Source organism: Pristiophorus japonicus, chromosome 3, assembly GCF_044704955.1.
Source record: "Pristiophorus japonicus isolate sPriJap1 chromosome 3, sPriJap1.hap1, whole genome shotgun sequence".
NCBI classification, from domain to species: Eukaryota; Metazoa; Chordata; class Chondrichthyes; family Pristiophoridae; genus Pristiophorus; species Pristiophorus japonicus.
The window spans coordinates 159436390-159450865 of NC_091979.1; the positions used below are offsets into that span (position 1 = coordinate 159436390).

At 41.1% G+C, this 14476-nt stretch overlaps 1 protein-coding gene across 3 annotated transcripts in view; it reads right to left on the reverse strand.

Moving 5' to 3' along the window:
• Positions 1-14476, reverse strand: part of dnajb11 (DnaJ heat shock protein family (Hsp40) member B11) — a 36425-nt gene that overhangs the window by 17710 nt on the left and 4239 nt on the right. For all 3 annotated transcript variants that reach the window (XM_070875973.1, XM_070875972.1, XM_070875971.1), the window contains exons 2-5: positions 14034-14190; positions 9043-9140; positions 7784-7916; positions 459-601 (exon numbers count right to left, since the gene is read on the reverse strand). In XM_070875973.1, coding sequence (XP_070732074.1) covers positions 459-601; positions 7784-7916; positions 9043-9140; positions 14034-14190 — 531 coding nt within the window. The remainder of the gene's footprint in view (positions 1-458; positions 602-7783; positions 7917-9042; positions 9141-14033; positions 14191-14476) is intronic.

Below are 14476 nucleotides of genomic sequence, written 5' to 3' on the forward strand. Positions count from 1 at the left end.
AGGAGTGTATGTATTTTTAAAAAAACATACAAAAGTTTATTTACCAAATTGATTACTATCTATACGTCAATATATGTGATAGCATTTCTCAAATGTTATCCATTTATTTGGGACAGGCTACATTTAGAAAATCTCTCCCACTTCGAAAAGTTTTTTTAAAACTTATGAAATGCTTTTTCCAATAAAATAACTGGTACAGGTACTCCAAACACTTCAGGGTTCAATTGAATACTTTGATAAATTGTTATACCAAAATTGCCATATTAACAGCCTCATAGAAGGGAAGATGGGTAAGTGTTAAGCAGCAGTGGCCCTAATAGTTCTGTCCAAATATGCACTTTATCCAAGAGCAAAAATTGCTTATTAATACTTTATTAGTCCAGTTTATTTTGCAATTGGTGCTGCCATTCTCTTTATTGAAAGAATATAAAGTTGAAAATGTTAAAACTAAGACTTACTTAACATTGGGGCACTCATCACAAACCATCTCCTGGGTCATCTGGAACCTTCCAGGGCCCAATTGTGTGGTTCTCATTTCCTGTCTACAGTTGCATTTCCTCTTCCCTGGAGCTTGCTTTGCTACTGGCTTGTTTCTTACAACCTGTAAAGTTCACAACTGTTGTTTAGTCCTTGAAAATACTTTCAGATCTCCAAATAGTTTAAAAAGCATTGTTGAAAAGCAAAGGAAACAAAAAAAGAAAAAAAATGGTTATGCTTTTCAGATTAAATGAAAATCCAAAGACTTAAAAAAAAACCTGATTTATCAGGTTTATTTGAGCGAGGACTGAACTGATGTGCATTGGTTCCTAACTTTTCATTCTGTTTAATTATTTTAAAAACATTGCATTTTCTCAATAAAGCACAAATAAAGCTTTTGGTCACTTGTGCTAATTTCTACTTATGCAGCTCGGTGTCAAACTTTTATCTCATAGTACTCCTGTGAAGCACCTTGGGACGTTTCACGACGTTCAAGACGCCATATAAATAGAAGTTGTTGTTGTTGTTGTAGCAGTAAATCAAAGCACAAATGAAGGTCTAAGTCATAGCATTGTGCTGTAAAGACAATGAAGTCAATTGCTCCTTCTCTTGTTGGCTCAATGTATAAGTGAACTGTGTGGTTCAGCACTGAGCCAAACAGGTCAGGAAAGTTACAGGTCAGCCAGGGTGGTAGCTATGGTGATGATGGGGCAGGAGTACAACTGACCTCATTGCCCCCATGCTTTGGGGGAGAGAGTGCTGGAAGGGAGGAAGGCTAGATTCTCACTACCAATCACCATCTAGCAACACCTGCTGGGCTACAAACACCAGCCCAGAATTTGTGCTTGGGATGACAGTGAACTAGCAGCGTTCGTCATCATTCCACCTTTGAAACTGACCGCAACTTCGGGAAATCCTAAAGTTGCCATCTGCCAATGACAGCTTCAAAACTGGCTGTGCTGTGCCTCCGCCCCCCCCTCCCCCTCCCACCACCCAGAGTGTAATCAGCTAAATCAGGGAAACGGATGAAAACTGCGGCTCTTCCGCAGTAAATAAACTGCTAAATTCCTCACTAAAAGTTAGACCCAAAGGGATTAGATGTAATTAGCAGTTTGACAGCGTTATTAATGTTAAACAAATGTTAGTTGCCTAGAAAACTAATTTGATTTTGCGCAGTGTGAAATTTGTCCATTTAAATAAACATTAAAATTTAAGAAACCTTTCCCCCAAATTTTTTTTTATATAAAGTTGTCCATCTTTATTTCAGGTTAACAATTGCCCCAGGCGAGAGCCCCAATCTTTGTTTTGCTCTCTCTAACATTTTTTTTAAAAGTTCGATTTTTAAGAGCTTAGTCATTTCCTTGTCTATGAGAATTCTGCATTTTGATTGACTGCTTAGGCAGCCTGTTGACGTCACGGCAGTCCGCACAAGGGGATCCCCATTAACCTCTGTTGATTTGAATTGAACATCGGAAAACCCAAAGTTCTCGACACAGGGATCGCGAGATTCTTGTGCAAAGCATACTTCGGGGCCAGCAGCGAATACTTTTGCTTCGCTGCCGGCCCCAAATTCCAGGCCACTATGTCCAATAATATAGTCTAGGCAAACATGTAAAAAATATTTACTTTAGTAAAGTATCAGAGGCTGCCTGTTGAACTATTCCCCATCAGAGTCAATGCTTTGAGGGAAGTTGGGCGTGAGTGAGTGGCAGAGAAAAATCTGGTGGGAAAAAAAATCTTTAACAGCTTAGACAATTTAGTGAGTAAACAGATTTTAATATATAATTCCTTATTTACAAGAAAACCGGGTTTATTGATGAGCTGCAATCCACAAGACGTAATCCTATCCAGAATGCATTCCAGTTGGGAATACCCAAATAACACATTTGAATTTTTACATTGTATATATGTTTCTAAAGTACATTGTGAAATATGTCTGCCAAATTACAGTGTCAAATATGTGAAGTGTCGATCAACAGAAAAATGGTTTGGTGTAATTTTTTGTTCGAAGAATCATTCATGCTCGAAATTAATTTAATAACCAAAGAACTACTCCTTCCCAAGTCTGCTAAAGTACACAAAGTACATAAAGTAACAGATTAGTGACGCAAATGTAATTTTGCAACCCAACAACAGATCACAGGTGCAACAAAGAACAGTTCCCACTCAACTATGTCTCGCATAACAATATTTTTTAGAATACATCTGGTGTTATTTTGGTTTTTCTGTTAATGCAATTTAAGAATATGAAGCCCTTGGTTTGTTGGGCAACAGTGGTGGAGGCTGACTACGTTCATGCTTTTCCAACCAGAAACAACAGAGGCAGGAGTCAACCTACTTTAAGCAATATATGCTTGTAGTGCCACTTCCCAATGTCAACAAAGCACTCTGCAACATTTAATTACAACATAATTGAAAAACTAACAACAAAGATCTGCAACTATTTTATTACATCCTTTTAACATAAGTTTTGCATAATACACTCCTAACCGTCTTAACCACCGTAACGTAAAGAGTAAGTGACAGCACCAAACAAAGTTCTCAGTGGCCTCATTTCCACAAGGGCACCAATGTTTCGATGGCTAATTAGATGGCTGAACTAGGCATCACATTTAAACTCAATGATCTATTGTTGAGAAAGTTCCACCTGGTGTTTTGATAAGCAGTGCAATTTAAATATAATAGCTTATTTAGTTATACTAAACACTCTCCATCTAAATTTGTTTTGTTAATTACAACCAGTGAAATCTCAAATTATTGTAGATTTTGCACAATATAGCATCTATACTATAGTCATCCCTTCTTTATCTGTAATTACCAGTTTAATTTTTTTAATTGACTAACCTTAATTCAGCTGCCTCTGCACATACCTCAGTGAGGCCTACATCTATGCAAGTGTACAATGCAGAAGACGATTTGTCACAATGAACAAGCGCAGCAGCCACCACATTTTTTGTTGTACTATTTCCCGACTGTAATTTTTGATATAAATTGCAGTTTATTTTGAACAGTTTTAACTTTAGGACTCCTTAAAACATTAAAGAATTATATTTAAAATTCTCTATTATTCTTGTATATGAGAGTTTAGATAGACAAGAGTAATGTGAATTAAAGATTGGCTTGGGATTAGCTGTCGCTTTGAGTTTCTTTGTCTCTCTGGCAACAGAGCTAGCAACATACATAACTGCTGTTTCAGCCGCTTTTCAATAGAGAGTAAATTTGTCCGAGATAATTTTCTTTCCTAACGTGTCTGCATTCAGAAGTTTTAGTTGAAGATACTTGATATCTGGGTTCGTTCCTTTTGATGTGTTAACAAATGCAAAGTTACAGATTCGGGGGAAGTAGACAAATTCATTATCTCCTATCTGAGCCATTGGGGTCATCTCAAAAGGGAGACTGTATGGGCTAGAAATTTCATTTTTGGTGATAGCGGTATTTTTTCGCTATGACTCCGCTACCGATACGAGGCATAAAATTCGGACTTCAGTTTGCCCAACAGTAAATATCGGCACTGCACGAGGATTCGTAGCACAAACCGCAAATTTTCTGCAACTTTTCTCCGAGGCCGAGAGAGGCCTTCAGAGGATGGAAAACACCCCAAAATAAGTTGCAATAAGCAAAAAATAAAACATCACAAAACAATTACAAGACACTTATCTATCAAATTGCTGCAAAAGAATTAAAAAGTAAAAACTTTAACTTACCTTTTTTGCAGGTCTTCATACCTACCGCTGTACCAAGGGCTGCAACGCAGGTTTTTCCAGGGCGTTTTTTTTCGTCCCAACTACGGGTGCGCTGAGCACCAAATTTTTGGCAAAAGCGCTATTTTGAGCCTTGCACGCCAGCAGTCCTCTTCCCAGTGGTACTTAAAAACCGCTGGCGCAGAATTTCTCCAAATTTCCCGGTTCGCCGTTTTTTTTGCCAAAAACAGCAAAATATCGCCAAAAAACAAGCGCAAGGCAGGCGGATTTGTAGCCCTTAATATGTCTTAAGTTTAATACCTGTGACAAAAAAACTTCTTGCATAGAAATATTGCCATTACTACTTATCTTCAGTTCAGTGTTCAAGATCAGAGGTCAGTTTTCAACCTTAAATCATAATCATAGAATGATACAGCACAACCTTGTTTCAGTTTGTATATTTTGACACCAACTCCGTGGGGTAGGCAGGATTGTATCAGAAAGTCTATGAAAGACTGGCATCTCCAGAAGGCTTGCACATTACTAGAATGTCACAAATATGATCTAAAGAAGATAGTTATATTCTTGTGGCTGACTCTACATTTTCTGTATTTACGCTTCTTTGTAATTATTATATTTGCAAATAATTCTGCCAGTTGTAACATGAACACAATGGTCTGACAATGTGGTATTTATCAAATTTCAGAATAGTGCGCGCGCGCTGGGCATCCAATGGCAATGTCATTTCAAGGTCATAATATTTTGGCGTGGTATCCAGTGTTCATTTTATTCAAGTGGTGTATAGCAATTGATTGTTAATTGTATTCAGGTGGTGGGTATTAACTGGGGACTCTTTCATATATATGAGAGTACACCTCGGAAGGGTTGCAAGCTTATCTTGGGGATGCACAGTATGTAACGCGTTTCTGTATATAAAGGCTTGTAAACAATTAAGACTAGGCTCTAGTACTCTATCCTTCACCACCTGGCTATCCAACTTTTACATCCAGTGCATTTATACCCTGGTTCAATGAGGAGTGTAGAAGAGCAAGTCAGGACCAGCACCAGGCGTACCTAAAAATAAGGTGTCAACCTGGGGAGGCTGCAACACAGGACTAATTGCATGCTAAAAAGCAGAAGCAGCAGGTCACAGGCAGGGCTAAGCAATCCCACAATGAATCAGATCAAAGCTCTGCAGTCCTGCCACATCCAGTCGTGACTATTAAACAACTAACAGGAGGAGGCTCCATGAATAGCCTCATCCTCAATGATGGCGGAGCCCAGCATGTGAGTGAAAAAGTCAAGGCTTAAGTGTTTGCAACCATCTTCAGCCAGAGGTGCCGAGTGGATGATCCATCTCGGCCTCCTCCTGAGATCCCCACCATCACAGAAGCCAGTCTTCAGCCAATTCGATTCACTCACGTGATATCAAGAGAAGGCCGAGCGCGCAAGATACAGCAAAGGCTATGGACACCGACAACATCCCGGCTGTCGTGCTGAAGATTTGTTCTCCAAAACTAGCCGTGCCTCTAACCAAGCTGTTCCAGCACAGCTACAACATTGGCATCTATCAGACAATGTGGTAAACTGCCCAGGTATGTCCTGTCCACAAAAAGCAGGACAAATCCAATCAGGCCAATTACCACCCCATGAGTCTACTCTCAATTATCAGCAAAGTGATGGAAGGGGTCGTCGACAGTACTATCACTTACTAGTTACTCACCAATAACCTGCTCGCCGATGCCCAGTTTGAGTTACAACAGGACCACTCGGTTCCAGTGGTGAGGTGAGAATGCTCTTGACCGAGTGTGGCATCAAGAAGCCCTAGTAAAACTGAAGTCAATGGGAATCAGGGGTTAAACTTTCCACTAGCTGGAGTCATACCTAACACAAAGGAAGATGGTTGTGGTGGTTGGAGGTCAATCATCCCAGTGCCAGGACATCGCTGCAGGAGTTCCTCAGGGCAGTGTCCTAGGCCCAACCCCCTTCAGCTGCTTCATCAATGACCTTCCCTCCATGATAAGGTCAGAAGTGGGGATGTTCGCTGATGCCATTCGCAACTCCTCAGATAATGAAGCAGCCAAGCCTACATAGAGCAAGACCTGGACAACATTCAGGCTTGGGCTAAGTGACAAGTAACATTCGCACCACAAAAGTGCCAGGCAATCACCAAGCGAGAGTCTAACCACCTTCCCATGATATTCAATGGTATTACCATCGCCGAATCCCCACTATCAACATCCTGGGGGTCACCATTGACTAGAAACTCAACTGGACCAGCCATATAAATACAGTTGCAACAAGAGCAGGTCAGAGGCTGGTCATTCTGCAACGAATGTCTCACCTCCTGACTCCCCAAAGCCGTTCCACCATCTACAAGGCACAAGTCAGGAGTGTAATGGAATACTCTCCACTTGCCTGGATGAGTGCAGCTCCAACAACACAAGAAGCTTGACATCATCCAGGACAAAACAGCCCACTTGATTGGCACCCCATCCACCATTTAAACATTCACTCCCTCCACCACCAGTGCACCGTGGCAGTTGTGTGTGTACCATCTACAAGATGCACTGCAGCAACTCACCATGGCTTCTTCGGCAGCACCTCCCAAACCTGCAACCTCTACCACCTAGAAGGATAAGAGCAGCAGGCGCATGGGAGCACCATCACCTGCAAGTTACACACCATCCTGACTTGGAAGTACATTGCCGTTCCTTCATTGTCTTGGGTCAAAATCTTCAAGCACCTTCCCTAACAGCACTGTGGGAGTACCTTCACCACAAGGACTGCAGCCGTTCAAGAAGGCAGCTCACCACCACCACCTTCTCACGGGCAATTAAGGATTGACAATAAATGCTGGCCTTGCCAGCAACACCCAGATCCTTGAACGAATAAAAGAAAAATTAAAAGGGCAACCATGACATGCAATCCCAGTCGTGGCACGCACAAGGAAGACTTGATCTCTTTTTGGAAACAGCCTCTCAGTTGTTGGAAAATTGTAAATCATAACAGTTGCTTTGATTACCATAACAGTCATTGTATACTTTTCACTTTAAATGCAAGTTTTTATAACCCAGAAGTGTCATTTTTACACCAGTGAAAACACTGGATTTGGGGGAATATTTTTTTTCAACTTTCTCCACTAACAGTTTGGTTTTTGAAACCAAGAATTCGAGAGCATTGCATAACCACACATATGTAGCCATTAAATGGAGAGGCATCAAATTTCACAACTTAAGTTAAAATAGTAAAAAGTATGCTAATTTTACAGTGTTATTTCAAGGTGATAATATTTTGATGATTGTCATTCAACTACATGTTAATTCTGCATTGTCAGCATTAGTAACCCATTCAATTCCACTGTCATAATGCTCACTGTTTATACAAAACAGTCACACATATATTCATGGCTTGATTTTTTTTTTTTTAAAAGATTAGTTATGAAGTTTCCTCTTCTAAAATAACACTAAAGTTTAAACAATGGATAGAACTTGAACTGCTAGTAGTGACCTTAAACATATTGACAAATGGACAAGGACAGTGTGTCCAGATATAAAACACCAAAAACTGATTAAAACACATGCAGCAATTACTAAATACTGTATTTTGCTTGCTTTTATACTTACTTCTACAAAATTGCCTGAATACACTTCTTCGAGTGTAACTTCAAGGTCCACTACAATGTCACTTCCTCGAGGAATGTTCCGGTCCTGATGCCGTGGGCTTCCTCCAAACATAAAACCAAAGTCTCCAAAGAAGCTACAGGATAAGAATAAGCAAAATTTTATAACGGCGTATGAAAATGAAGTCTCAGGAATCTTCCTTTTAATTTTTATTTTTAACATTTACAGGCACAACAGCTTCCCCAGATGGATCACAGGTGAAGATATAATTTCCGATCCATAAAGACCAAGAAGATCCCAAGTTCAGTTCTTTGTCTGTGCTAAGTTAGCTGATATCAGCTGGGATGGTAGGGGGGCTACCATCAGCTGCAGTGCTGCTGAGTCAGAGAAGAGGGTGGGGTAAAATTACCCACAGCTCCAATTCTTGATCGCTACAAAATAACCTCTAGTTTAAGGACTAGCCTGGTGCTTTATGTCAACTTTAAACTGTGACAATGGGGAATAAAGCTCACCCTTCCATCCGTAACAAGTGAAAATAAATTAAATATTCCTTTGGAATCCAGTGAAAACTGGATTTATTTGAGATGCAAATTGACTGACAGAAATCACAAGTTACTAAAGGCTAGAATTTCGCCAACTTTGCGACCGGGTTTTCACCACGATTTGACCCCCCACGGTGAAAACACAGTCGGTAGGATGTTCGGGCACCTTTTTGCGGCGGCGTTCCCACATACCACCAGGGAGAGGTGCACCGCCGATAAACGACATGCAACGTTGCGGATTGCGTTAAAGTCGTACTTTTGGCACTCTCACCGCGCCCAGAATACAGACGGGTCAAAGCTGCCGATGCAGCCCTGCCAGCAGAAGCAAGTATGAAGACCTACAAAAAGTCACGTTTTTATTTTTTAATTCTTTTTCAGCAATTTAGCAGATAAGGGTTTTGTGAATGTTTTATGAATGTTTGTTGCAATTCCGCACCCACCCCCACCCCACGGCCTCTCTTGCAGCGCTACTGGCCTCAGACTAAAGTTGCAGAAATTCACAGTTTGCACCGCGAATCCTCGTGCAATGCCGACGCGGAAAGGCCGAAATTTAGGCCTAAAAGCAGTAGCACAGCGAAAACGGTAATTTTGGCGTAAAACCACCGTTTTCGCTGACAACCGAAAATCTAAGAGTAGAGTCCCACAGGTTTAGAACTGGCCAGAAACATAGCACTAAAGTATTTTAAGCCTGACATTAAAAGTGCAAAGAGTCCTACTTACTGTGAAAATATGTCATCATGGGAACCTTGACGACCTTCCTTTAAACCCTCTTCACCATACACGTCATACTGTTTTCTCTTCTCTTCATCAGACAAAACCTATCAAAGTATAGTTAACAGCGATCATTAACTTGATCAGTTACTGACTGTGCAGCCTGTGAGTGCAGCTCAAGTAGAACCTCAGAGGCACATTGCACTTCTAGCTACAATCACCGCAAGACAGTTTCTTCCAAAACAACCACCACATTTAACACTACCTAAACCCACAGAACCAATCTCTGAAAATGTTTATCCATGATTCACAATAAATGGTAGGATACCGAGAAGTGCAAAGGAACTTTGGATTGTGTGTTCATAGATCCCCGAAGGTAGCAGGACAGGTAGATAAGGTGGTTAAGGAAGGCATACGAGAGACTTTCCTTTATTAGCCAAGGCATAGAATACAAGAGCAGGGAGGGTCTGCTTGAGCTGTATAAAACGCTAGTTGATCAAGCTAGAGTACTGTGTACAGTTCTGGTCACATTACAGGAAAAATGTGATTGCACTATAGAGGATAGAGAGGAGATTTACGAGGATGTTTCCAAGATTGGAGAATTTTAGTATGAGGAAAGATTGGATAGGCTGGGATTGTTTTCTTTGGAACAACGGGAGGTTGTAGGAAGACTTGATTGAGGTGTGTAAAATTATGAGGGGCCCAGACAGAGTGGATAGGAAGGACCCATTTCCCTTATCAGAGGTCAATAGCCAGGGGGCATAGATTTAATGTAATTGGCAGAAGGATTAGAGGGGAGTTGAGAATTTGTTCCACCCAGAGGGTGGTGGGGAGTCTGCAATTCACAGACTGAAAGGGTGGTAGAGACAGAAACCCTCATCACATTTAAGAAGTACTTGGATATGCACTTGAAATGCTATAACCTACAAGGATATCGACCAAAAGCTGGAATTTGGCTGGATAGCTCTTTTTTGGCCAGCACAGACACAATGGATCGAATGGCCTCCTCTGTGCCGTAAGATTGCATGATTCTATGATCCCAGGTCAAGTTCAGGGAAGCTAAACCAAAGATCCTCTTCATCTCCAACTCAAGGCAGATGGGCTTGCATGCATCCTACTTATATGACAGAATGCATTAGAGAAAAAAATAATCCTATTAAAAATTTTGTACTGCAATAATAGAAGTCCAACATTGCAAGTCAGGACTTTACAAACATTCCTCTATAAAACACAAAAGTCTGAATTAAAATCTTGTCCCTGGAATTCCGTTCCACAAATCACCACTGCCCTCGAAAACGCCACTCCTTTGCCCAAAACAAACTGTTAAACCTTAGAATTGAGCTTGATTTTTCCCATATTAGTCATCAAGAAATTTTCCAGATTGAAAACAGATTCCAACATTGTATGATCAGTGAAAACTTCCTGGGAATAAGAAGACTCCAAATTCTTTATTCACATATATTCAAACTATGCTAACGTGCTTTCTGGGGAAAAGGAGTGTTCTAAACCCCAGCTTGCACCACACTTCCCATTTTAGGGCACACCCCACAATCTGATTAAAAGCTGAACTTTAGAAAACAACTCTACAATAAACCTTGCTCGGCGAACAAGGTAAGCACAGAACTGTTAACTGTGCCACAATAAATCACTTATGACTGGGCGCGGAGAGGGGGAGAAAGCAGCAGAGAATTTTCTGGACTGCAACATATCAAATTAAATAACCTAGGATTGGGGAGACTATGCTCACCTGCTCAATTCATTTCTGAGTTGTAATTCGAAGTTGGTACCCTCAATGAACACTTCAAATTTTGATTTGCTCATGCTTCTAACAAGCACACAAAAAGCAAAGTGGGTAAGGGGCATTCTTGATGTATCTTTCAAACTCGACTACCTCTGTTTCAGGCATTAACTTAGTAAAGGCTTAGACGAAATATATGTAAATATAATTAATCTTAGAGAGCGAGTTACAGGGTACTAGAAAATTTTAACTTCTCATTCATTCCCTCCCAGTATCTCAATTTTTCCAGGAGGAATGCCAAATTCAGCAAGCTGGTGTATTGTGTATGCGTGCTTACTTTAAAAGTTGAGTTTTTGGTTGAATTTAAAGAAAAGGTTCTATTTTTAAAAACACTCATACTTACATAAATGTAAACATAAAATCATAAACAAAATTTTTGAAAAAAGTGCTGGTATGAGTTCTATAAAATACTGTTCTCCTCTGGAGCAAATCATATGATCCATTTTATAGATGTTCTGATAAATAAAATGTAATTAAAGGTACAATGTAATCATAAATTAGCATTTTCATAAAGCCAGGACCCTTCACATATACTTTCTACAGGAGCCTTGCGGGATGATTTATTACATCATTACGTACATACAAATATTCAAGAAGTTTCTCTGGGATGCAGTAGCTCTGAGATAACCTGGAGATAGAGTTTGGAACAAAGTCAATCCGATGTGGCAGACTCAGTAATCCAATATCTGAATCAGACAAATCCATTGTGCTCAGGGGTACTCCAGGGCCTGAAATTGGTCGACACGCTGCCCAAAAATGCAATTTTGGTGAAAAAACACCTATATACCAACGTCATACTGCCCGATGAAAATTCATCAGTGACATACCGCCGGGCGGTATGCACATCGCCCACCCATGCACACCGTCGACATACTGCCCAAAAGTGCAAAATTCATGACATACCACCGAAAATGCATACCGTCCTGGAGAAGGTGCTTTTAAGTGGATCTTAAGTGGGCGGTATGTACACAGAGCTGACAGGTTTGTTTGATCTTTATAGTTCTCCACAGTTTAATGTATTTTTAAATGGATTTTAGTATTTTCTAGCATTAGGCAATATAAATGGTCTAATAAAGCCTTATTTAATGCTTTATTAATGAAGTATAATAAAAATGTTTAGTCTCTCCCACACCCCAGGCGATCTCAGGCTGCCCCACAGCTATCTCCCCCCCCCTCCCCACAGCACTCTCAGGCCAGCAGTCTCTGGCCTCTCATTGGTGCCTCAGGGGGCGGGGCTTCACAGCAGCATGCGCGTGTGCACAACTCAGAAGTCGAAGATTCCCGAGTCGAAAAGCCTCCTCCGCTGCACACCGCCAGCTGCACTCCGCTCAGCTTACCGCTGAGAAAAATGCGATGAAATTCTCGCCCACTCAGCCCCAGTGGTACCGGGCAGTAAAAAAATAACACACCGCCCGGGGACCGCCGAAAAACGAACAGACCGTGTGTTTGACTAATTTCAGCCCCCCAGTCTGACTCATTAACGAAACTTGGAGGGGTAGGCCTGTACTTGGGGTATTTCCCACTTAGCTCCAGATAATCCTACAAGCCAATGTCCGAATGGGTAGTGTTGTCCTAGATGGACAAGCGACAGGGGGTTTTATTCAAAATCATAAACAGATTATCTGGTCATTATCACATTGCTGTTTGAGGGAGCTTGCTGTGCGCAAACTGGCTACTGTGTTTCCTACATTACAACAGTGACTACACTTCAAAAAGTACTTCATTGGCTGTAAAGCAATTTGGGACGTCCAGTGGTCGTGAAAGGCGCTATATAAATGTAAGTCTTTCTTTTTAATAAACAGAAAAGTCTGGAAATACTCAGCAGCTCAGGCTGCATCTGTGGAGAACCATAAATCAGTCACTCAGTCAGCATTTCCTCAGCACTGGAAGATATTTCAGACAATCATTAAGAAAAGGGAAAGGGGGGAGGAAAAATAAAAACACACATAAAAAGAATGACCCATGAAGTGCCTGGGTGAAGAGAAGCAGATGATTAAATGCATGGCAGGTGATATTAGCAGGCATAATGAAGAAATCAAAGAAAAATGCTAGAATCAAAGTGTGCGAATTGCTAAAGGAAGATAGGTAGAAAGGGAAGTATGAAAAAACAGCAAGGTAGAGCAGGCTATAGGTGCCTGGGAGTCTGGTGGACAGATCCCACCCCAAATACCAACTTGCTCCTTCCCCCCCATCCCACATTGTCAGCACCGAAGACCAGAGAGAAAACGACAGCTACAGTTAAGGTTTGAAGTTGTTCAGGTCAGAGGGCTGCAAAATGCCTAGTAGAAAGATGAGATGCTGTTCCTCAAGCTTACATTGAGTTTCATTGGAACAGAATAGAAAGCTAAAGACAGAGGTCAAAATGGGAATAGAACTGAGAATTGAAATGGCAATCAGCAGGGAGCTCGGGTCTGCACTTGTGGACAGAACAGAAATCTTCAGCAAAGCAGTTACCTAATCTGTAGTTGGTTTCCCGATGCAGAGGAGAACCCACCATGAGCAGTGAATACTGAACTTTATTAGCTGTACGGCATTTTGGAACTGAGGTCATGGAAGGTCACTATATAAATGCAAGTTCTTTCTTTACTAAGCTGGAGGAAGTTCATGTAAATTGCTGTTTCATACAGGAGTGTTTGGGATTCTAGGCAGGAGGTGAATAGGCAGACATTGCATCTCCCAAGCTTACTGGAGTTATTAACTGGTAAACTGCATGGTTTTAGTTGGCTAAACTCCAAAAGTACTGTTGTACACATTTGCACGACCCTAAACTATTAAAAGTACTGTGCATTTCTGAACTTTGGTTAAAAAAAATGGGCACATTCTAGAAAATATGTACACGTTAGTTAACAAAATACTGTTTAATAGTTATATTGTTTTATGAACTGCAGTTTAAGTAAAATCACGCATTAAACCAAAAGTATGAGACTGCAAAAGTGTAATAAAATATGAAAATCGAGAGATTACAGCACTGCTCCAGCAGTCTGTTGAATTAAATTAGTGAGCGACCTCTCACCTCTTCACCAGTAGCCAATGAGCTGAAGCCACACAGTCTCCCTGACTTGTCATCATTACAACTCAGAACTAAAAAAAAGTGACTAAGAGATTTCACATGGAAATGTACCTGCAGCTCATCCTCATACAGTAACACTGACAATTCACACTCTCAACCCCCCACACGCACACTGCATGCCCCGCACCTCACCTCATAAGCAGCCCCCAAGTCATGGAACTTATCCTGCGCTGCCGGGTCGTCCGGGTTTCTGTCGGGGTGCAGCTGCAGCGCCAGTTTGCGATAAGCCTTCTTGATATCCTTTACCGAGGCGCTTTTAGAAACCCCCAAAATCTTGTAGAAATCCCGCCTATCCCACAAAAAAGACCAAAAAATATAAAGAAAATTCGCACGATTCAATTAACACTTTATAACACAACAGCACCTTCCTTTACTGAAGCGGATACCAGCCCAGACCAGGGCAATCCCGGCAACGTTTTTGATTTTTACTTTGGTTAAAGACAAGTGAGCAAGTTTTCTCCCGGTGGTTACACTGGAGCCGGTCTAACGCGGCAATAGCCGTGATATTCATTCACATTCAGTGAAGGTGGTGGTGGGAAAGCAGCAGGAATCTGGGCTGGAAATGTAACAATGTA